Here is a 24,311-nt window from a genome sequence, read left to right on the forward strand (position 1 = left end):
CCGTTTGAGAGTCAATGCCGCTTCTAACAATATCGTCATCGAGCTGCATGGGACTTCATACTTTACACGGCCGTATAGGCTACAGACGGGACTTCAAACAGCTCCGGGGCGTTCTGCTTCATAAAGGACCCGTCTCATGGGATGACCCAGACTAGACCAGGCCTAGACGCTACAGGAAGGCTAGTGCAATCACAGTGCACGGACCGGCATAGACTCCGTGTTACCAGCTCAGAGGAAAGACAAGCCGTGCCATTACCCGACTTTCCTTGTCGTAGACCGTGTCCTTGTGTCCCTCCACCGTTCCTCCACACCTCCGTCCCTGACCTCGGCAGGGATTCCCATCTATAATAGCTTCCTACTTCTCCTGTAGACTTTGAACAAATAACAGAGGTGACGGGGGGTGGCTTCCGCTCATTCTCTGCTAAATCAAATACCAGTTCCTCGCAGTTGCGGGTTGAACGAGAAGAAACAAGCAAAGTGCGTCCACGTCGTAAATCAACTCATAATAAATGATTTAGGAAGTCAATAAATGAACGTGTGCCCCATGACGGTGCGGGACGCTGACAAAATACTCCACGCCTCGAAGTGTGTTCTCTTTAGCCTTTTAGGGAAAGGGTCAGCTATGCTTTGTGATTGGTTATTACAGCTTCTGTAATATGGGTTTAATTATTAGGTGGTGACTGTTGCGTGAGCAGAACTGCGACTAACTGAAGATGTGAATGAATATGAACACGATTGTAAAAAAAAAAAAATCTTGTAGCCTACATGCAGACGACTATAGCTTGGTTGTTTCTATTGATTGTATGTGAAGCATCACGGTTCCCGCTCTCTGGTGATGACTTGCTTTTGTATTCAGCATAAAACGTCCATCATCGATAGCAAATTAAATATAAACTTTAAAACCTCTACAGTCGCTGAAAAGCTGGGGAAAATAGGAACCACGTGCCCAAGGTAAACGAGCCCCGAGAGTCTGCCGTCAGGTTTGTTTTTAATATCTTTCCCCAGATGTGCCAAGTTGCAGAGGTGCGGCAGCAGAAATGTACACAAAGGTAAAACAAACCGAGTGCAACTCTGATAGGCTTGTCACAACAGACCTTCCACATGCAGATGGGTGTCAGAAGATGCGTTGGGTTCTTCTTCGTCTCCTCGTCTGTCAGTGGCAAAACATTAGGCACCGTATTTTTGGGAGGCTGGAGACATCTGTGCATATTCAAAAAGACTAAAAAGTACACGTTTGCTTCTTTTGTTAAACGTCGTTTTAAAGTTGCTTGTTCCACAGGTTCAGCTTTAAACACGCCATGCACGCTAACGTGCGTGGAGTCGAATGAATGGAATGCAGTTGAATTTGACAACAGAACATGCGGTGTTGTTGTAGGTTAAATGATGTAGGCATAGGCAAGGAATGCAACATCTTCAAATATTTATTGAGATGTGTATCAAGCGTTAGTGATAGCCGGGTAAAGCATTTGCGTTTCGATTAACACCGAGCCTACGTTGAGAGATGTCATATTTTTTTAGGTTATGTAAAGTTTTATTTGATGCTTGTAGATATATCTAATGTATTCTCGCCGACTAAAAACTATTAACCTAATATTAGGCCTAAAAGGCCTAGGCTACTGCAGTACCGTCTGTCTCCTCTGGCGGGCATGATTTCAGCAAGGGTAACTTCCAAGCCAATGTCCATGTTCAATGTTTGTTTTAATTTCGTGTTTCTAAACGCGACCTCTAAAAATGACCTTAAATGACTTGACCACTACTGAGTTGGTAGATCAACTGAGGAATTTGACTCACTGTCAGCTTAGAATTGACACTCATGAGTGAAATGGTCGAAATACTGTTTTTAGTTTCATATTGTCTTCCGTCTAATAAATAATAGCCTACTTTGAAAAACCTTTGTTTTGTCAAAGCGGTAATTATTCGTCAGTTGGACGGTCATTGCTCCTGTCCTCACCTGCCGTGCCCCAGCTAACTGCCAGCTGGAGAGGGGCACAGGTTCGACCACCGCCGGCTTCACATCAAGGCGAAGCGCGGAAGGATAAACACAGCTGGGTCGATCTAACGGAAGAGTCCTGGGTCTCGGTATCCTCGCCTTCCTGACGGCCGACTTCTGATTACCTCTACCGGGATTCGGCTCACGCGAAGGGAGGCAAATCTCTAGACTGGTTCTTCCTGTGTAGTCCCAGGACTAATTAATAGCTATCAGAAAAAGTGTTTTAAAGATCGATACGATTTAGTCTCAAATAACCTATGGGAAGTCACATAGCCTATAAGACTGCAGCCAAAATTTGTAAGACTAAGAAATAACCAAATGGAGAAAAAAAAACAATAAATCAGTGTAGGCTGTTATAATCCCATTTTATTGTAACCGATATTTAGTAGGCCTTGGAAGCAAAGGAGATAGGCCTAAATGTTGCTGAATGTGAGTGAATTCCACATCTGTTCATTCTCATGCTCCTGCTGTTGAATTTCGTACTCAAAACAGAAATTATACGATCAATTAGTTGTCGTTTAAATGAGTGGAAACGTTATTTAACCTTTGGCACCTTTACAAACCAGTAACAGTCAGAGGTCTGGGTGCATGACGTCCTTTTTCCGTCGCTCGAGATGAAACAATCCTCGCGTTTGAGGAGAAAAATACAAATGAATCATTAACATTTCCTATTGTACCTGACCGTCACAAATCCCCAAACAGTTTATTATTGCAAGGAAGAATTACCAGTGACAACAACACATTCCTCATGAGACTTCAAATAGGGAGATCATTGCACAGGATAGACCACAGAAAGGTCCTGGCCTAAAAATATCGCTCAACTGTCTCATTTAATGTGAGGAATTGTATCCTCTGAAGGGAAATGTTCAATGTTTTCCTTTTATCAGTGTGAGGAAAAGATTCCTTTTATTTGTGAAATCTACCTCAGTTCCTTCCTAATAGTGACTAATAGGCCCAGTAAGTTGAAACTTCAACGCGCACCGTGCTTTTTTAACTGGGAAGCTTGTTTCACTCGCAAACTCAACTCATATTTATAAACGGACCTTTTATTATGACTGTTAGCCAATATAATCACCTAACCAACTGCAGAATGTTGTGATAGATAGGTTTTACTAAACCAGTTTACGAGGGCGCCATGTTTAATCAGAACCGAAACAAAACATGTGTCACTAATATAGTTATAGGCCTACTATTATTGTTATTAATTGTATTATTACCTATATTGTTCTGTAAATGTCTAAGACCGTAACATTTTCTAAACAAATATTATTTGATCACTTCGTAGTAAAGTTTGTCAAATTGTTAAATCATGTTACCTACACACATGCACACAATGTGATTTATGCTTTACTCTGTATATAGGGAAGTACTGAATCATTATTTTGTCTGTATTATTTTATTGGTGTGTGTCAATTTTGGTGCGTGTATGGCCAGTGTTTGCAGTAACTAGCGTTGATTTTGTCTGTATTTGTCGGTGCAACTATTATCTGATACCTACAGCATATTCGTATTAATCCTGTGTTTAACACTGGACACAGTCATCTATTTCGCTCAAACAATGTAATTTGTGAGTCACGGTTGTTCCTGGAAACAGCAGAGAGGTGTCTGAATGAATGGTTGATGAAAATAAATGTATAACTAAATGTAAAGAAGTTAATATTTATTTTACAGTTACAGAACAGTCATTCTGCTTCTTTATTTACTTAGAATTGCTGCAAGTCAGTGCCATGGTACATGCTTCTCAGAGCTGCTCACGATGGTCAAAAGCGTCCAAAATATCAAACTTTTTTTTTTCAATCTCAAACAAAAACATTTCAGGGCCGACACCTACTACCTCAACATGCAAATATCTTGTCTATCTAGAAGCTTGTTTGACTATATAACGTATGGCTTTGTTTTAAAGCAACATAAAAACAAAAAAGTGCATCCAACACAAATAAAAATGCAATTCCAGTCCGTGATAATACACCATCCATGTAAGAGAGAAGCCTCCTGCCTTCTCTGTTAGCTGGCTCAATGTCTGCAGCTCTGCCCAGACCAGTAGGGCCCTGACAGAGCTCAACGCTGTCAGAGTTCAAAGGCTAAAGAAGATCTCTTCTTGGGCTCGGAGGACCAGTCTGCACATCCTGTGAAGATATGTTTCCTTTAAATAAATAACGTTTCTCCCCTCTCTCATTCTCTCTCTCTCACTCTTTCTCTTTCTTTCTGCATCAGCCAGCAACAAGAGACATGCCTGCGCCCTGGAATGCAGCTCACACGACTGCAGAAGGCAGCTAGAGAAAAGTTGTTGTTTTCCTGCACGTTTGCTTCCAGCTGGGGCAGTTAGCCGCAGCCCAGTTGTGGGGGGCAGCAGCCCAGAACACAGTCATTATCTGGGCCCGTAGTCGTAGTTAGCCGGGGAGCTGGTCGAGTACATGTTAGCCGTAGCAGGATTCATGTGGTGGTGGTAGGTGTGTCCTCGGATGCCTGGCAAGGGGTAGGGTGAGGGCCTGGTTTTCGCCCCCAGGTAATGTTCGTAGGTGGTGGGGTACTTGTAAGGGTGGTGGTGCAGGGTGTCCGGGGGGAGGGTGTGTCCGTCCTGGCGGAGGTCGTGAGGGGGGCTGGGGCGCCCCCCGCTGAGGGGCACGCCGTGGAGCCCTCCGGGGACGGGAAGGGCGGGGCTAAGGACGCGGGACATCAGCTGGTGAGCAGGGTCGGCGTGGATGGGTGTGCCGCTGGGGTCTCGGTCGTAGTCCCTCCTATCGTCTGAAATGAAGAACAAACATTAGGACTGTCAGAGATGGGCGACTTGACAGGGTGTTATCCACAGAATCGGGGCAAGCACATGTTAACAGAACTATCCCAGCTAATCTCATGTTGTCCTTTAGAAAGATTTTTTGTTGCTTTGTTTAAAAAAAAAAAAAATTTACATGGTGCTTGTGGAATGTGAAATGGACATATAATAGAACCCAGAAGCTAGGCTTTGCTCCTATTTGCTGCTCCTTGGATGAAACAAAGGAGATGTTTAACTTTTTTGGACATTATGAACATGATCATTTCTCCATTTAAACAAAGATGGAGATGGCTGTACAGACCTTTCTCAGAGCCGTTCTGTTGTGGGGGAGACGACATTGGGTTCCTTGTTCTGGCAAAAGCACTCATTATTGGCAGAGAGCCTGGTCTGTGATTTCTGGGCCTGGAGTCGAGAGAATGTATTCAGTTACATGCTAATGTATGTGTCAGAAGCTCACTATCCTTATTATACGTTAACTGAAATGGTGGAGAACACTGCTTCAATCCATTAACACAACAGATATAAAAGTGGATTTTTGTCATGTAATCTTTTTACCTGACACCTATGAAATGTATCAAAGTTTTAAACAAGTAGGCTAAGCAATGGAATAAATGTAATGCACTGGCTCTTTGTTCGTGATTTTTACCAGGGTTGCTCAAAATAATGTATAAGTTATTGTAGTGTATGTATGTTTAGTGAGATATGGGGGTAGTTCTTTTGAGAAATAAAGTCGCTACATATTTCGCAAGATTTTTTTCATTTGTTTTAACTTATGCTGACTATTCAGAAAACATACAGTGAAGACTTTTATTTGGTTATCTACTGTTATGAAGACGTCTGATGCTCACCAATCTTCCGGGTCACAGTCCCTAAAGCCCTTGGCGAACGGATTACTGGCAATCTTCAGCTGCGTGATCTAAAACAAAAGAAAGAAAACGAATGTCAAAGACTATGTCACGGCCATTTCCACATAAACAGTGATAATGATCGGAATCTTTTAAGTGAATGAAGAAATGAAGAAAACAATGAAGAAAACATTTGATTTATATCGCCTATAAAGACATAACTCATGCAAATGGCATTAGCATGAATATTGTTTTGTAAATCTTTATCACATATATTTTCGTGGAATGTTTCAAGAAATGCCTGCTTCTGTTTATTGCTGTTGCCAATGCTAAATATTAATTAGTCATCAAGCCATATTTTTTCAGTGTAGTGTTGTTTTGAACTTTAAAGAATGAAATGATATGGCCGAGAATGTCTGCAGTGAGTTGGAAAAACAAACTATTGCAAGTCTATTGGTGTAAATTGGACCGAGGGGTCAAACTGATAACACGGATGAAGAAGATACAGACAAAATGCTAATCTGAACAGCTGTGCTGGAACATCAGTGAGAAAGAACAGGTCAAAACAACATTTTACTGAAACGTAATAAGAATGGATGAAAATGGATAACGTGACAGGGAATTATCAGGCAAGTTTAATGTTCGTTCTTATGGTATAGTGCCTATCTACTCCGTCAAATATTCGGTCGCGCTTCAACGAGACGAGCTAAGCAGTTTACTTTACACCTCATTAATCAGACAATTATACGATTAAGACTTTTAGTTTCCATGTTTAGTAACCACGGGATAGCCCACTACAATAGCCTTATCTTATTTTTTAACGAATATGCTACAATTCCAAGAAAAATGAAGCAGTTAAGCAAACACATTTATGAAAGAAAAAATTGTAGGCTTACCTAGCCTACGCTTATTAAGCCTAGACTAATTAAGCCATAAAAAAACGCTATTAATTCCCATATCTTGAAAATTGTATAGGCGTAATTCAAACGGTGGCACAAAAGTGTTGGTTCTTACCCGGTGATTCTGGTACGCAGTGACGGCCGTAAATCTTGTTTCCTCAAAAACAAAAGTCTTATAATTTTCCTCTGCATATTTCTCGCTGTCTTTCCGAGGGTCCACATAGACAACGTGGAACCTCGGCTGGTATCGGTGCATGGAGTTTAGAATTATCTGTAAAAAAAATAATTTAAAATCACACTTTTTAAAAAGCAGTGTATACTGTATATAATGTAATGTGTAACATCGTATTTGGGCCTGCAAATGTTTCAGCCCACATTCGCTACAAACATGAGCATTTCAGACAAGGAGGTATTCATTGATATGAGGCATTCACGTAGGCTATTCATATTTATTTAACAAACAATTAATCCAAATGATTCGTTAATTGTATAGGTTCTTGGAGAATACAAAAAAAGGTAATACAAAATTTGCACTAGGATTGTGTTGTGTATAATTGCACTTTTAGGCACAAAAACATACACATCCCGCTGGGGATGTGAATAGATTGCATGAATAGATGGCGGAATAGATTGAAGCATTAGGTTTGTTGCTTCCAAAGTACGTACATGCCCATTGTCATCCAGTAGATTGTTGGTGAGTTTGAGTTTATCGAATGAGACTATTTGCTTCATCCACTGTGCGCCTTTGGCGGGGGAATCCGGATGGTAATGCACTCTCCCGGGGGTAGCCGGGTCTGCTTTACCGGCGACCAGCCACGAGGAGCTATGAAAAGCATACCTGAAGGGAAAACCACGTTCAATACGAAACTATATGAGCATTTATCTGAATATTAAGTATTTGATGTCACGACAGCCCACTAAAGGACCACTAAATAGATAAAAACAATGCTATGGTATTGTTTTTATAGGTAATTACCTATACTTATTGTGATGTAAGTAGGCCTACCTATATCGTTTGTCGTCGACAGGTAGGAAATCCATTAGGAGCATGTAATCTGCCATCGGATCCATCCCAAATATCTTCACTTGAAACGTTGGAAACATGCGCCTGAAACACACAAAGCCAAGTTATAGTGTGCTTCTGCATGTTAAAAACCATTGCCGTGTTTTAAATGAAAATACCCTTTACGAAATTATTAATGTTGTACAGGTCTTTCCTTTTCTTTAAAATAGTCAATTGAATAATTCAATGAAAATAGTTGCAGCCGAACGCCTAGGCCCTATCGCTCGTGTAACGACGTCTATTCAAGAAAGATTGAGGTAGCAAGCTATTGCATATGACGCAATTCACTGACTGGTTAAAGAAAGTAGAACACTTAGTCTAAGGTGATTCTACTTGGTTGTACTCGTGTATACTGTATAACATTAAGCAATTCACTTGAATTTTGGTTTTACAAAGTGATGGATTCCAGGCCCGCTCTGTCACATGAACACACACACACACGCACACACACCGGATAATCTACAATTTGCTTCTGTCTTAAATGCTTATATCTCGTATGTATTTATAATTAGGGATATGTCTGAAGACATGGAAAGGTTTTAGTGAAAGTGATCTTGAAATTACCGCTCAATTAGCTTCAGTGTCTTTTCAAGACAGCAGTTGTGGATAGGTGAGGCTAAAGTAGCTCTTAAAGTGTCCTCCCTCGGATCGTATGTTCCCCATGTCTTTGAAATGACAGATCTTCTTACTGTCAGTCTGCAACGGAGACTAGGTAAACCGCGTCTGTTGCCTCTCTTAAATCTAATACTTTAAAAAAGCAAACCATATTCTTCATGGTTTTCGCGTGGATAATGCTGGCCTTGCAAAGCATTCACTTTAACTCAAAATCGACAAGACATTTTTAGTTTTCAATATACATGTCTAGCTATGTTTTATTCTGTCGTATCATAGTGCAAGTTGTACTGAAAATAGCTAATCATAGTATAGATAGACGCTGGTGGATTTCACTGCTCAATTTCCCCGTTGCAAATAAGTTGACAGCTCAAATATCAACGTCACATTTTGGAATGCATACATTTAGTATGCATTAAACAGCGTATCAACGCACTGTTTATTACACACAAACTTCAGGAAGGACTAATTAAATTGTTGGACCTATAGGCTAGGACGGGTAGAAATGAAACAGGCCTATCTTTTAAGAACCGTATAATTAACTGAGAGCAATTGCACAACCCATAACCGCATGCACGGAAAGGAAAAGGCTTTATCTATTGTATCAATCGTATTAGCATAGGCCCACATCAAGCTATTTACTAAGAGGAAACTCGGTTAAGTAGTGAGTAAGCAGAAATGTACAGGTTTGAATTATACTAATTAACTAATCATATGTCCAATGATTCCTCGGCTACTGTTCACCAGCAGGTAAATCTGGGTTTGAGTTTGCAGGAAAAAAATGTGTGTGGTCTTGTTTGTTGTGAATTTGAGCTATAAACATTCCATTATGTACTCTATATTCCATGTTTCGAGCTCGAAATAATTAGGTTGGTTTTATTTCTACAAAATGCGTTTTTATCATCAATTAGGCTATTCCAAATCCTTTTAGATTTTGCAAACTTTGAAGACTTTCAACTCTGTATTTTCATGATTCAATTGTGTTAACAGGGATAGGTTTCTTTTGCACACGTTTTGACAAGTAGATCGGTAAATATATGTTAACAATAAGTTTGGTTGAACAAATTGATTTAATCAATATATTGTAGTACCTATAAAACTAGGATAGATGTTATACATGTATGATTGCATCTAGTTAACTCTCCATATTGTAAACTTTATTGTAGGAACTATTCTCCTGGCAAATATATTCAGGTCAAAACATGTAGGCTGTTACCCTTTCAAAGGTTTGTAAAGCAATTCCCACAAGCGCTCAATGGTTGACTTATTTGCCAACTAACGATTTGCTAAATTTAAGAAACGCTCTCAGAATCTTCATAACTTTTAAACGACTGACTTGGTCTTCCTTTGTGCGTGTGGTTTTATGGGATATTGTTCAATCAGTCAACCAAACACATGCATGAGATGTTCGACTACATGAGCTGCGAGGCTTCTCACCTTCCAGCCTTGGTTACGATCATCTCCGTTCCAAGTTGATTAAATTCATCCCATAAAGCTTTCATCTCCAACTGAACATTAATGTTGGCCACTTTAGGATTCTTTTTCACCAAAGACTTGCTGTTCGGTGTTGAGCTCGAGGAGGAGGAGGAGCAGTTGGATGTCCCAGTGTCGCTTTGCTGGGCCTGGGTCTGGTTCGACCCCGAGTAGTTGTAACTGTGTTGAGCGGCCGGGCAGGGCTCAAAGTGGGTTTCATGTTGACCGTAAGGATCCCCCGGGGAAGGAGAGAGGTGGAAACTCCCTGGTGTGTTGAGGCTGCTTATGCTGCTCGTCGTGAAGGCTGCAACATCGCAAAAATGGGACAGCTGCGTCAGCCACGGGCTGGATATTGCTGAAATCATTCCAAAATCTGGATTTATTATTTGTGTTATAAATATGTGTACAATCAGTTGAAAGTCTCAGTTATTTCCCTTAAATTATTTCTTTAAATGTGTTTCCGTTTCGAGCTTCTTCGCGCGTCCATTAATCCTTGCTGTTGCATCCGATGCGAGCGACAGCCTATCTAAAATGTCTGTTGTACTATAGCCTATTAAAAATATCCAAAGGTATAAATAAAAAGGGTTCAATCGGAACTTTGTATTTGCTGGTGTCCTAGTTTTAATTCGCAGACCACAATCGGTATGGCCGAGAGAATATAGTGACTCAACGCGCGTGAGGTTTGTCGATGGATCGTATTCATAAGTATTCCAAGCGGCCTCCTATCTGCACTGCTGCTGTGTGCTCCACTGGACTCCTCTCTTATCTCTCACATAGGGCCTCCCCTTCACGATAGAACCGGTTCTTATTTCTATTTAGATAAGGAACTGCAGGTAATGTGCCTTTCCTCGCCTTGGGACGAGACTGATTGACAGAGAAGTGCGCCCCTTTTAATGGGCTTTCCGGCACCCATTTACTTTTGGATAAGGGTATCGCCCACATCGTCCTCTTTTAACAATAGACGGGCACAGTGGAGTGTAAACTTTTACAAGGTAAACAAACACACATTTGCATAAGCAAACACGCAGCGTTACGTATCAAGGTGAATATGTGTTAAAGTATCTTTACATTACAAATAAGATAATCCACTTATATCGAATTGTCTTATTATAGACTGTTTTTACCATTACGCACCGATGCCCCCAGCCCGGTGTCTGCTATGTGTGTTCCCTTCAGTTTATCAAGAAGTTGCTTCTGTGTGATTTGGACACAACCATGTATTATATTCTCCCTACAGAGTGGGTCTGGGAGTCTCTCTACAGAATAGTTGGGATAGGTTAGCCGTGGTCTGTTAGTTACGCTAGTTTAAAATGTGTTATAGCCTACTGTATCCGCGAAAGAATGTGTTGATAGACGGCTATTTCGAATTTACGCAGAAATGCCAAGTTGCGTATTCTGGTGTGTTACGGAATTGGTTCTTTGCAACACCAATGACGACAACAACTCCTATCACAACATATTGAGTAACAGACACATTTAGTTAATTGTCAATAACGCGTACCTTCCATCTCCCTCGTGACAGTGCTGTAGTGCATTTTTAAGGAACTGTAGCAGTTATGCTGGTCTTGCTTGTCCAGACCAGTGCCGTGTTTGTCAAATGTTGCGTTTCCTGCTTGCTCCGCAGCTGAAATCAGAGAGGCAATACTGAAAGCATTTGCCTTTGGAGAGAGGGGACCACTGTCGTCCATAGGCAAGAAATCTAGTCGAATGAAACCGTCTCCTCGCTTTCTATTCGGTCTGTTCCAGAAAGCAGGAGAGGGCTGTGAAAAATGGCCAGGAATGCAGCAATAGTGTTACATTTCGTCTCTGTTCGTTGGTGATGTACTTTTGTCGAAGGGACGATCCTGTGTTATCCAAGCAAAGTATTCCCACGCGGCGGTTTGGATGTATAATCACATTAAAGAACTGTATTATACTCAAAGTCAATTCATTTCCCCAAATTCTTCGTCCTCTACGAAAACATTGTTCATACACATTGAGATTTTCTCTTCTTCTCCCATTCGATGACTGGGTGATGTCATAAGAGTTCGCTAGTCTGCTTGAGAAACTACTGCCGAGAGAATGTCAAAAGTGAGAGCTCCACGCCTCCCGTGTAGGGGCTCCAAAAAAAGTGTGCACGCTCTCCTCTGGATGTTTTATTTGAATAAGACCTTGTCAATCACAGAGCCAAATTTGAATTCACATCAGGAAAAAACTCAAACGTCATTGCGGATGTCCGGCTTCAAAGTGCAGCATTTTTACAGTAAATTATAGTTTCCGTGGGCTATTTAGCTGTGCACAGATAGCTACCCACTTGGAAAATAGACACCGTCTCTATTTTATATATTAACTTCACTCATATATCATTTGTTTTCTGAAGTATACGTTGGAGACTGTAGGCTATAGCCTAGTGTCCAAATGACATAGTGAATGCGTTAATCCTTCCATTCATCCATTCATCATTCCTATGATCCACTATTCATTTTACTTGCCTGTCAATATGCAAAACATTGTTGAGTGAGTGTATTGACCTCTTTAAATGTGTGCATTTGGTCACAAACTCCTTTGATAAGATATTTAATTTTCAAACAGTGTAGAACAAATCTCCAATGTTTACTGACAAGTTAGAATTTAGGCAAGCAGCAATTCTGTCCATGGTGAGTTGTATTCAGTAAACAAAGTTCTGCCCTTGCGTTAAAGGACAAACATGCGCGGAGTGAGTAAAGCGAGTGACTGAAAAAAACACTTGACCTTTTTTTCTTGCGTTACAGTAGCCTATCTGTCTGGTTATCAGCTTATCAACGTTTGCAATTATGAATAGTAACAAAAGTTGTGTTTTGTTGTTGAGCTGCTGATATAGCAACCGGATTGAGTCTAATTTACACCTGCGACCGAATAACGTGCCTAATGGGATAACCTAGTTAGCAGCTGCTTGTTGTCTTTGCGGATTATCCCTGTTTGATTTGGACGTTTGTCTTGGTGCAATTACGTACAAATAAACTACTGTGGCGATCCTTTGTTTTCAGGCAGTCTTAAGGCCTATACTATTTTTTTTTACATCACGTGGTGGGGCTGAGCCACAAACATTAACTAATTTATATCACAAATATGTTGGCATACAGGCCTATTGTCTATTTAGGGTTTAATTGCGGTGACATTATATTTGCGATTTTGCAAGAACCCAGGTTTCCGGTAAAACGTTAACCAGACAGTATGATCAGCCAATGCGCTTCATAAAATAGTATTGTGAAAGATCAAGTAGTGCACCTCAAGACAAGCCCTTGTATTTCCTTTTATCAGATGATGCCATTGATATCAGTTCACTTCATCATTGCCAAGTCGGAAGCGTCCTTTGTAAATACGCAGGTGATAACAGACAGAATACAGAACTTGATAAAAGGGAAGAGCCTGTTAAGGAATTTTGCTAAAGGCCAACTGCACATGCTACCCAACAGGAGAAGGCTATATTCAAGTTTGCCATTTAAATGTCTAACTTTTTATGGCTTGAGTCCAACGTTTCAGAATGTGAGAAACACATTTGTCCAACCGTTTCCAAGCTAAGACATGGCATGTAAATACAACATTTTAAACGGTGTCTATTATGCCTAATGCCTTTCTTCAAATATCTTCATAATTTCGTTCATATTAGCCATGATTGCAACCGATTTAACCAGTGACTTGTGTCTTTGTATTGATTCACGGGCCGTGTTTCCTGTTGTTGTGACTCATATGGCGTCTCGTGCCATGCTTCAGGTGTGCATGTAGATAAACAGCCTCGAATAGGCTACCAGTAGCTTGCCTCTTCAGTAAAATTCATTTTATTGCGCAATGAGCCCAGAGGCACTTTTACAAAAACACTTTTTTAAAGGTCAAGTATGGATAATATTCTTGTTAGCCTACTTATCATTCGAAATCTATGTATAAAGCACTTTCTTATAGGCTAGGCTATATATTAAAACTTTGATTTGAAAGCACATTTTATAACAGTTGAATATTGGTCAGTTCAAGTTATTCAAAAGGTGGAATAAAATGTTTGCCGCATTTAAATTGAATAAACTGTAAATGCACTTCGTTGACGCTTAAAAGCACGATTAAATATGATGACATTTCTGAGTTGACATTTGCCCAATATGATTTCTTTGTTAATTAGGTCGACATTATTGATGTGATAGCCTAAATAATCGGTGTTCTTTTATTGATATAACCATAGCACGAATGTTCAATATGTTTCTTAAGTGCTACTTTCCAGACGTCCTGTTTTATTGGCTGACAATGACATTCAAAACTACTTGTTTAAATGTCCTATCTATAGCCTAACTATTTTAGGGTCTGTAGGACTACAGTAAGCGGCTGAAAAACCTCAATCAGGACCCTTGAGGATCTAATACCTTTATTTCTGATTTCTGGGTTGAATAGCCTGCAAAAGCCTTATAATTTCCTCACGCGATGTGTTAAGGGTGTGCACTGTCGCCACATTTTTCTGGGAAACATGACATAGATTTCTTCAATATTTGTATAATTGGTAATTGACGACCAATCCCAGTGCATGCATATATTAAGGAGACTAAAAAATATAGGCTACAATTAATAGGCTACACATAAAAAAAAAAAACTCATTTATAGAGCAGGCATGTTTATTTGCTTACTTTTTTATTCAGATGTGAATTGTATCTAGTTTTTTTTTTGTGTGTGTGTTAAAAACAACAAATGTCCCTTTATTTAGTTGACAGTGTGTGGGCTCATACTGTCTGCGCTTAAATGTTCCGTTGTGGTAACAAGATAAATCACTAAAACAAGGGCTCCCGTCCACGCCTCATTAAATAACTTAGGATATAGCAAATGTTAAGGCATGCTCTTTGCTATTTGTGTGTGATCAGATGTGTGATATGAGTCGGGTTACATTCTCCAGGTGGGGGGACATTGTTTCCACTCGATTAGACAAGGGTGCGACCAATAATGACATGTGAATATTAAGCTTTAAAAGCACCATCATAAACAAAGACCTGCAGGTCAAGCCAAAAACATTATACCAGATGTATTTTGAATTAGGTATTGCATACAGATAAAATTATGTTTTATGCAATTACCATTTTAGATTCATTTTCAGATAATAAATCAAATGGCATCTAACGATCATGAAATAACAATTTTAACATATAGCGTGAGTGGAACTGCAAGGCCCACGACGGCGCGCTCCGTATATAAACTCTATCCTATCAAAATATTTGTGTAAATTCTTGAATAAGACAGGGAGGAAGTTAGTAGTTCACCGTTGACAGCTGGTTGTTGACTGGCTGCCCAATTTAAGGTGTCTCTTCGCTCTCTACAGGCATTCGAGGAAAAGTGAACAAATAACCAAACGCAAGTATCGATCTTTGAGTGATGGATCGTGACTGCCCAAGGTTTTTCTATTTATCATATAGAACAAAGACGATTGGACGGAGATTCAATGGTTGATAATCCCAAGTGAGGTTTGAAATTCACAATCTGTAAAACTTTTGTTGTTGTTTTGATTTTGTTTGCCTAAATTGCATGTCATGAATTCTGCAGAAATTACAGCAGAAGATCAATGATCAGAAGAGCATAGTTCTACCATTAGCTATTTTGGATTTTAAACATTGACAAAAGATGAAGAAGAAGACGTGGCCTAGATCCTTCTTGAGAGGAAAGTTTGAAGTAGCCTATATATGTCCACCTTTAGGTTATGCTTCACACAGCCTATTTTAAAAAGTTGTACGTGTACAGGCCTATACATTGGCTATTTTAACGTTTCTTTCGGATTATTGAACCAAACATGATTCAGTCGAAACAAATCTAAAAATATTTAATGACAAACTTTTAGCCCATATCACGTTTATGGAATGATGCACGATTCTCATCGATTAGACTAAATTGTATCCTAATAAAGAAAATACATCTTTTTGTGTGGATTAGGCCTGTTTAGGGTTAGGGTGTTTTAAAAATGTAAACAGGCTATTTGATTTGGTGCGTCGAAAGCCCTTGGCGTACTTTGTCATCGCCTCTGGAAAAATACATTATATTACTAAATTATATTAGGATAAGATATTTGTTTTAGAATTGTTAAATAAATTTGAGCCTATTTGAATTCCAATGCACTGATTTTCTCATAGCCTACTGAGATCACAGACTTGATAGCGCAGGATAAGCAACGTCACCAGGCATCCGCTCCGAGGAAGAATATAGACTAAACAAACTTTAAAAAACATGCGATTTTCTTTCAAATTGGGTAATCGAATCGATTTGACAGGTGTCGCTACATCACTATAGCGGGATTATTTTACCATCGGACATAGTTTGAACTGCGACATTGGTGACCAGCTATGCAGGTGCTTTATAGCTCTAGAGCTAGAGACATTTTTTTAACAGACTGAAACCCTGTTTTTCCCAAACAACACTTTCCCCAAGCAAAATGTATAACAATATTCGTTTTGATAAAACAAAATAGGATTGAAAGCATTTGGACAATTTTTTTTATGAGAAAATAAAAGCAAGAGACTGAATTTGAAAACTTCTAAAGAATGGCTCCTTTTTACTTTTTCACTAAATGTACTTCCTTTTTGGCAAAAAAAATCCAGTTTTCCTGTTAAACCCTATTCCGTTTTTATTTTGTTCATCACGTAAGAACATAAAACACAATGGACACGAACACAATGGATTACTATGCGAATGCATGATCCCCCAGTGCCCAGCACAAATTCAAACGCAGCAAAAAACATTAGTTTCTCACGGAAATGTTTTTCTTCACCCTTTGTGAATTTGATTTGAAGACCGAACAATTGTCTTTTGCTTGGACAGAAGGAATTTATGATATATTATTCGTTATTGCAAATAATCATGTGCGACAGAAAGTATGGATGTAGTTCAGCAAAATGTGGTGTTCAACAAAGTACATCAAGTTCACGTGGTACACTGCACCCAACTGCAATGACGCACAAAGATCTAAAATTGTATATTTTGAAACATGACAGTATGGTCCAGTTATACAGTTGTAGTTGTCAAGTGTTTTGTGAGTGAATCTTTTTAAATGTTTACTGACCGCCTTATAAGAGTCAAACGAAATACATAAAAAAAAAATAAACGTGAAAGAGAATCTGTTGTACAACCAAGCTTCTTTATACCCCAACCTAAATAAAATCCTGTTGAAATAAAAGCGGTTGCCTGGGAAATTTATTTACAAAATGAAAGTTATATGCGTGGACGTTTTGGTGACCATCACTAGACCCACAGAATACAAATCACTTTCTCCACCTGGCCACGTCTAACCCTAAAACCAGCCATGAAGGAATACTTGAATCTCTTTCTCATCCGAACTGGAGCTCTCTGGGAAGATGTGTGCCACCCCTGTTTGTTTATTTTGGGAAGGAAGGTCTTCTCTCCACATGTCTTTACAGAGTTAACAAATATAGGCTTGACAGCTGCCAACTGTGCCCTTCAACACTCCAGAGCAACTTCCCCCGCCCGGTACTCCCTGCCAGGCCCACAGATCCACTCAGGACGCCTGGTCACGACAAGCACCCATGATCCTTTGCTTTAAATCCAAACCTTGTTAAATGTCTCAAAGTACTTTCTGAACCGCTGAGAACTTTTGGCGTTAAACGTGTTTAATACATTTGAAAGTGTATGTCATCATTCAGACTGTCCTAGTTATAGCGTCCGTTTCTTGTTTGGGCCAAAAAGTGTTTCTGCCGATGTCTAGTTGGATGAAGACGCCGGAGAGTTTTGGAGAACACAAACAGTGTTTGGTGAAAGAGTATTTCTTGGGGTGCTACAGGGATCCAAACAGGCAGGAATGTGCATGGGCGCGAGGGGCAGATCCCTTTACTAAATCACTTCTACTTCTCTTTCCCTCCTCCCTTTGTTTTAAAACTGGGGAAGCTTTTAGCTTTTGAAAAGTATCCTTTTCCTATCTGTGGCGAAGCGGCTGGGACATCATCACCTCGGCCCTCCCCTGGTCCTATTGGGCTGGCGGTAAATAGCTGGCATTCCTGCCACAAAGGGCTGGTGATATGGAGCCGGGCCCTCGGTGATCTCTCCAAATTAATTAAGGCCTTTCTTCTTCCAGAGCTGAACCTGCATCCTTTGTGTCTCTAATACGTCTTAAGCCCCCGTATTAAATGCAAGGGCCGAGTCTGTGCTCATTATAAATCTGTCACTGCCTGCCCTTGCTCCTCTCTGCCCAGCTCATGAGCCTAAATAGGCTCCACTGCAGCAGAGGAACCACCGGGACCCCCACCCGCCCTCCTCTCCTCTGCGAGTGCTTCACAACTCCCCTTGCAGGTTCGTATTTATTTGAATGTGAGAAGGCCCGATATTGGTTCTAGGAGGGGAGGCTGAGACAGAGGATCATCACCACAAATACCCTGCCCCCCTCCCTTCCACCTCCCCTCCCCCCCAGCTCCACACCCCACCTACTCCACCTACCCCCCAGCCCCTGCCCCCATCCTCCCAGCCCCGGCCCGAAGTTTCCGCGGCCCGCCTCACTCCTCACCTCCCATGGCCTTCACTTTCATGAACTTGAACCATAGCCTGGTCTCTGTAGACTCCAAGTTACAGGACATGATGGCCCTGAGTCACAGTGTGTTTATGTGTGTGTGTGCGTGTGTGTGTATTCACAGGGTTTTCCACTCCCTGCGTTCCTCCATTGGAGAGAAACAGCAATTAATAACGGCCAGCGTCAATGTCTTCACTTTTCAACCCTACGCGGTCGCTAAATCCTGCTCCAGTCTGTTATTTTAATTCAGCTGAGAGAGTCTTTCTTTCAAGCTCAGCCCAAGCCTCTAAATGCACCTTTCACAAGCTGGAACCATTCCACCTCCTCTTCCTCCCCCTCATCATCCCAGAGGTTCTCCGGAGCAACACGTCGACCCCGGAGAGGGTAACCCGATGAGTCCCCCAGTGACCCCTCCCTATGTGAAACGGGCTGGGTTTTTAGTGAGATTTTAACGCGCAGATTCGTTCTATGACAGTGGGACGTGACCCCTGAGAGCCAAGAGCAGGAAATGGATAACATGTCCATTTGGAGAGAGACCCCCCCCCCCCCCACACACACACACACACACACACACACACACCCCAGACAGTGAAATTGGGGATCAGAACAGGATCCAGTATCAGGAATGCCAACAGCCCTCTCACCGCACACACACACACACACACAAGCATCCATAAGCACACACGCGCGCGTACGCACTCGCGTACACACACACACACAGACTGGAAATGCAGAGCGATTGGAGACAGGAAATCCAGCAACAACTTGGCCTTTTTGTTCAGGCATTGGGAAGGTTGGGTTGAGGGGGAAATCTTGAGCTTCCCTGCGTTGCTCTTCCACGCCAGCGCAGTTGCAGCGCAGGAAGTCACATGGGAGTCAAACAATGTGGAGAATGGAGCTCATACCGTGGCATGGAATTTTACAACGCCATGACCGCTGACCAGGGCCAACCGATAATGGATGCAGCGCTCGCCCAAGGACGAGACAGTGGCGTGTTCCCCGCCTCTCAGCTGCTTTCAGATACAAGACTCATGGATCTGAAAATGGGTTCTTGAGCGGTTCTTATAGCGGAGACACTACGGAGGTCGTCCGTGGATCTGTCACTGTTCTGTTCTCAGACGACGCTCCAGGTCGGAGAGCTCACTCTGGGCTTCCCGTCACTTTGTTGCTTAAAGAATCTGTCAGACCTCCTCTCGGCCTATCACAGAGCAGCCTGGGCAAGGCTGATACTGATTACAGCGATTCATCATCCCTGGCGCTCGCTGCCACCCCGTATTTGTTTTGATCTCTTCCCTGCGAGCGTGGTGACAGTGAAAGATGAGGGACCATGTGGCCAGACCTGGGCCAGTCTGGCACAACGCCATGAAAACGTATACCACTAGTTCACTCTCTAGGCCTGGCTCCAGGCTAGCCCCAGCCCAGTTCCATCTGCCTAGCCCCAACCTAGAGGCCTTTAGCCCAGCCCCAGGCCTAGCCCCAGCCCTGTTACCCCTCCCCAGCCGCAGGCCTAGCCCAGTGGGGTGTGGGTGGCTCAGGCTAGCTGGCTAATTGCGGGACCCAGAAGTGTAACATTAGGTGATGGGAGGATTATGGGATGTTGACTTGCGTTCACTGGGGGGGCTAAACTGACACTCTCTCACCTCAGACCTGACAGTTATGGAGACCCCTCCAGTTGGGTGGGGGGGTCTGGGGCAGATTAAGGGGGTCTGTGTGGCCTGGGTCTGAATCCCTTACGACTGACTCCTCTAAAACAAGCACTACTGTGTCTGCAATGTCAAACACTTCCTCCGTTTGCATCCATTAGGCATTTCTGTGGCTTTGAGCAACATTGAGACCGAAAGAAAAACAAAGGATCCAGATTACATGTCCTGTTTCTAATTAAAACATTCTTTTGCCTGTTGTGTTTGCTTACAAAATAAATGATAAGGATTTTGTACTCATTTAGATTAATCAGTTACATGTACAGTCAAATAATTGATATATTTACAATCCTAAATAAAGCAAAATGTTCTTATGTTTCGTCTTATCATATGAATACAACCGAAAATTATATGAATTTCCAAAACTTGGGAACTTTCAAAACTTGTTTCTAATGTATTTGTGGATCCCATCACCGTTTTACTCCTTAATAACGCACATATAAATAAAGCAACTCAGCAAGAATTCAGTACAAACATTTTAACCATCATTTGTTTTCTTTCAAATCTAAAAAATAGAATTGTCTTATTTTCAGCATTTTCTTTTTAATTGTAGTAAAAAAACTCATTTGCGAGTTTCTGATTACTCATTCTTGTTATAACTAAGGTATTTGTTGCAATTAAAACAGATCAAATCAAGCAATAATTGCATCCAGGCAGTCACTGGTCAAAATGTTAACATTACAAGTATTACATTTTATTCATTGGGACATTCTGAAAATATTTTATGGAACGGTTTTAAGAGTTTTAACCAGTTTAAGGGAGTGGTTTATTTGTCTAATTGTGAAGGAAAAATGCATTTAGATGTGTGTAAATTCCTCTCACCAGGGCGACATCACTCTGGCAAAAGAGAACATACTCACCTACAATGTGTGATTGGACCCTCTCCTAGTTGGAAAGAATTGCTGTGCTCCTTGCATAAATATTTCCAACTTTATAGCGTTTGATTTTCCAAAGCTTAATTTGATTGATTCTAGACATACAAAACCGTTCATCTAAATGCAATTTCCTCTCCTTCAAATATTTATTTGGTCAAAACGAATGTTTTATTTATGTAAAATGCACAATTTATAATTCATAATCCTGATTACTGGAAGTGACTTTAAAAACACTCCATACATCTGATCTAAAACAAATGAATCCTTTGAAAACTACTTCAGTGAGAACATTTAGACCATGAGTCATGTAAAGCAAGAGCTGAAATCTCTCTCACACACACACACACACACACACACACACACCACACGCGCACACACGACCTTGTAACTGTGATAAATCACTTCTCAACACACTACCTACAGAGGCTGGGTTGCATTTAAGTTTACTGTCTGTTTTATGGCTTGTCTCAGGTTTGTTTCCTAGTTAATACTCTTTATAACTGTGGTTATGTGTGACAGCTAGAACACAGTACAGCATTCTGCGTGTTCCCTCCACCATCTTCAGAGGCGTTTCAGGAACCCCCCATCTTGCTCTCAAACCTCTGTGAGAAATGGACGGAATCTTTGACAAATGAGCACAGACACACAGACAAGTCCAAATCCTTCTCCACTATGCATGCTATAGCAACCTCCCATGTGGACACAGCAAAAAAGCCTAAACACAGGAATGAATTGAGGAGGGAAAAAAGTTTGTGTTTGGGTCCAATTTCCCAGCTCATTAATCTTGTCTGGATCCATAGAGTCTCGAAGTGGTTGGCATTTTTACCCGGATTGAATATAACGGTATTTTTCAGAACATGTCTTTGCACGCAATCTTTCATTATCTTGCATCAGATTGACATATTTACACAGTTGTGTTAACATGTTTGATTAAAAGACAAGGTTTTGGAAAACCTTATTTTGAATTCAACTTGTAAAGAGTAGTACGTATAATAAATGGCTTTGATGACAAATGCATTTTTTAAAATTATACCTTGAATTCAAATTAGATTCTCATACATTTATTGTAATCAGTTGATAATAAATAAATCTGTCCATGTTTAAAGGAATTAATTTCTTTAAGAGTTTCTTGGCTCAGTGTGACACAATACTAATCACGGATTTGATTGCCACGTATATTTTTGCCTTCAACTCGGATAAAAAATGTCTATCTCGAAGCCGTTTACAATCACACAACCCCCCTGATGGCGTGTATTTCAGCAGCTGATTACTTACGGATAATGTTACACCACACGTTCATGAAAACAGACCATTCCCGGTAGCTGACGCTTGACCGTTGATGCGGTGAAGGGAGGCTTAAGGGAGAGCAGGGAGAGTCCTGGATGGACAGCGTGGCCGTGAGGCTGCTGCTTGTAAAAATCAGCAGCTCCCCTCTGTGGCCCGGTAGGGTAAGAGCACCTGGCACTACCCCAGGGCGAGAGGGGAGATGGGAGAGGGAAGAGGGGGGAAGGAGGGAGAGGGGGGAAGGGGGGGAGGGGAGGGGAGGGGGAGGGGAGAGGGGAGAGGGGGGAAGGGGGGGAGGGGAGGGGGGAGAAGAGATGGGAGAGGGGGGAAGGGGAGGGGGGAAGGGGAGAGGGGGGGAGGGGGGAGGGGAGGGGAGAGGGGAGAGGGGAGAGGGGAGGGGAGAGGGGGGGAGGGTGGAGGGGAGGGGAGAGGGGAGAGGGGAGAGGGGAGAGGGGGGAGGGGGGAGGGGAGAGGGGAGAGGGGAGAGGGGGGAGGGGGGAGGGGAGAGGGGAGAGGGGAGAGGGGAGAGGGGAGAGGGGGGAGGGGAGAGGCAGGCCTCTAGGACTAGATAGGGGGAGGATGGTTGTGAGGGGGGGTATGTTGTCCGTGTCTATCCTGTGTGATACCTGTACTGGACTCAGGTATCATACTGAGGTACTTTACTACCTGGCTGAGCTGTGCTGAGCTGTGCTGTGCTGAACTGTGCTGAACTGTGCTGGGAGGAACATGGAAGGGGGGTCTTCATCATCATCTATGTCTGAGACAGCTGGACCAGCCAATGGCGGTCCCTCGACAAGCACGCACGCATGCAAGCAAGCAAGCAAGCAGACAGGCACATGCACGTGCATTCATGCAGACAAGCACACAGATACCCATATACACACACATGTAGGCAGGCACACAAACAAGCATGCATGCAGGCAAAGCGCTCACACACACACACACACACACGCATGAATGCAGCCAGAAACACACACATACACCCTACACACACAGAAACGCACACACACACACACACACACCTCGAGATGGTTCTTTCATCTCCCATCTCTCATCAGCTGGCTCTCCAGATGACAAACGTGACAAGGGAACACGTCATTTCGTTCCACACAGGAACTGCCGGGGCTTAAACAATTACTCAAATTCATGTTGACAATCTGCGCGTCTTTCAAGTTTCCCGCGTTTCACAGGGGCGTTGTAACGGTGCTTTACACGCACGCACGCGCGCACACACAAACACCCCCCCACACACACGCACACACAGAGCAGAACACACACACACACAGTTAATTTCTTGGGGCTCTTTGACGTTCAGGTGGATGTTTGGGGTGCGCAGCGCTGTGCTCAGCATCAGAGAGCTCGCCGTGTTTAATGCTGGATCCGGTGTCTCCATCTGGGTCAGGTCTCTTAGAGCCGAGAGAGTGGGCTGGAGAGGAGCACCTGACTGCAACCCCACTTCACATCACCACCAAATATTTACCTGACACGTCTCCATGGGTGGCAAGCTGAGCAAACACACACACGCACACACACACACACACACGGGGAAAGGTATTCCCGTATCGTGCCTTGTCGGCGAAGGGTTCTTTGAGGTTGCCGCTCGCTTGTTTACCGATGCAAATTAGGAGGTATGTGAGCTCGCGGAGGAGCAGCGAGCGTGGAATTCCTCCCGTGTGGGGGTGTCGTCGTGGTCGTGGTCGTCCCCCTGTGATCCACCCTCCCTCCCTGCCCCCCTACCTACCTCCCTCCCTCCCCCAGGAGGAATGCTCTCAGCCCTGGCTCACCTGTCAGGAGGGCAGGGTCAGGCCGTGGGGGGGGCTAACACCCCAGCTCCCCAGGCTGTGGAGGGGCCGCTGGGGTGTTGAAGACACACTCTCCTCCACTTTCACCCTGCCCTGGCCTGCCCTGGACACACTTTTACCCTGCCCTGGTCTGCCCTGGTCTGCCCTGGTCTGCCCTGGTCTGCCCTGGCCCCTGGAGACACAGTAACAAAGCGATCAAGCAAGATTCAATACATACTTCAACACGTTCTTCACATAAACCAGCAGGGACTGTTGCTTCAGACAAGGAAAAAGTCCAACATTGTTCCACCATATCCCAAATCCACAGAGCCACATAATCCCCCTAGCTACATGGGTTTGCTTTTCTTGTTTTCCCAGAGCTCCTAGTGCCTGTAGTGGTGTTTACTGTTTCCTGCTCAGTGAGAGCAGATGGGAAGGAGCCCCGATAGCTGCTGTAACAACAGACGAGCGCGGCGGCTGAGTCCTTGACAAACGCCGAGGTGAATAAAAGGCGATCCTGTGGGA

General features: G+C 42.6%; 1 protein-coding gene across 2 annotated transcripts; it reads right to left on the reverse strand.

The window, feature by feature from the left end:
* Positions 1-3,635: 3,635 nt before the first annotated feature.
* Positions 3,636-11,942, reverse strand: tbx1 (T-box transcription factor 1). Of its 2 annotated transcripts, none has more exons than XM_084694540.1 (8): positions 11,157-11,942; positions 9,620-10,010; positions 7,514-7,615; positions 7,174-7,345; positions 6,623-6,778; positions 5,612-5,679; positions 5,065-5,165; positions 3,636-4,735 (listed from the first exon to the last, which is right to left on the reverse strand). In XM_084694540.1, exons 1-8 carry the CDS (start codon positions 11,341-11,343, stop codon positions 4,359-4,361), a joined length of 1,554 nt encoding a protein of 517 aa, XP_084550666.1. In that variant the 5' UTR covers positions 11,344-11,942; the 3' UTR covers positions 3,636-4,358. The 2 variants fall into 2 exon arrangements, with proteins under 2 accessions (XP_084550666.1, XP_084550667.1); XM_084694541.1 differs by having other exon boundaries at positions 9,620-9,959; positions 11,157-11,941.
* Between the last annotated feature and the right edge of the window lie 12,369 nt (positions 11,943-24,311).

This window comes from Hypomesus nipponensis, chromosome 28 (genome assembly GCF_054491055.1).
Source record: "Hypomesus nipponensis isolate SF chromosome 28, ASM5449105v1, whole genome shotgun sequence".
Taxonomy (NCBI): Eukaryota; Metazoa; Chordata; class Actinopteri; order Osmeriformes; family Osmeridae; genus Hypomesus; species Hypomesus nipponensis.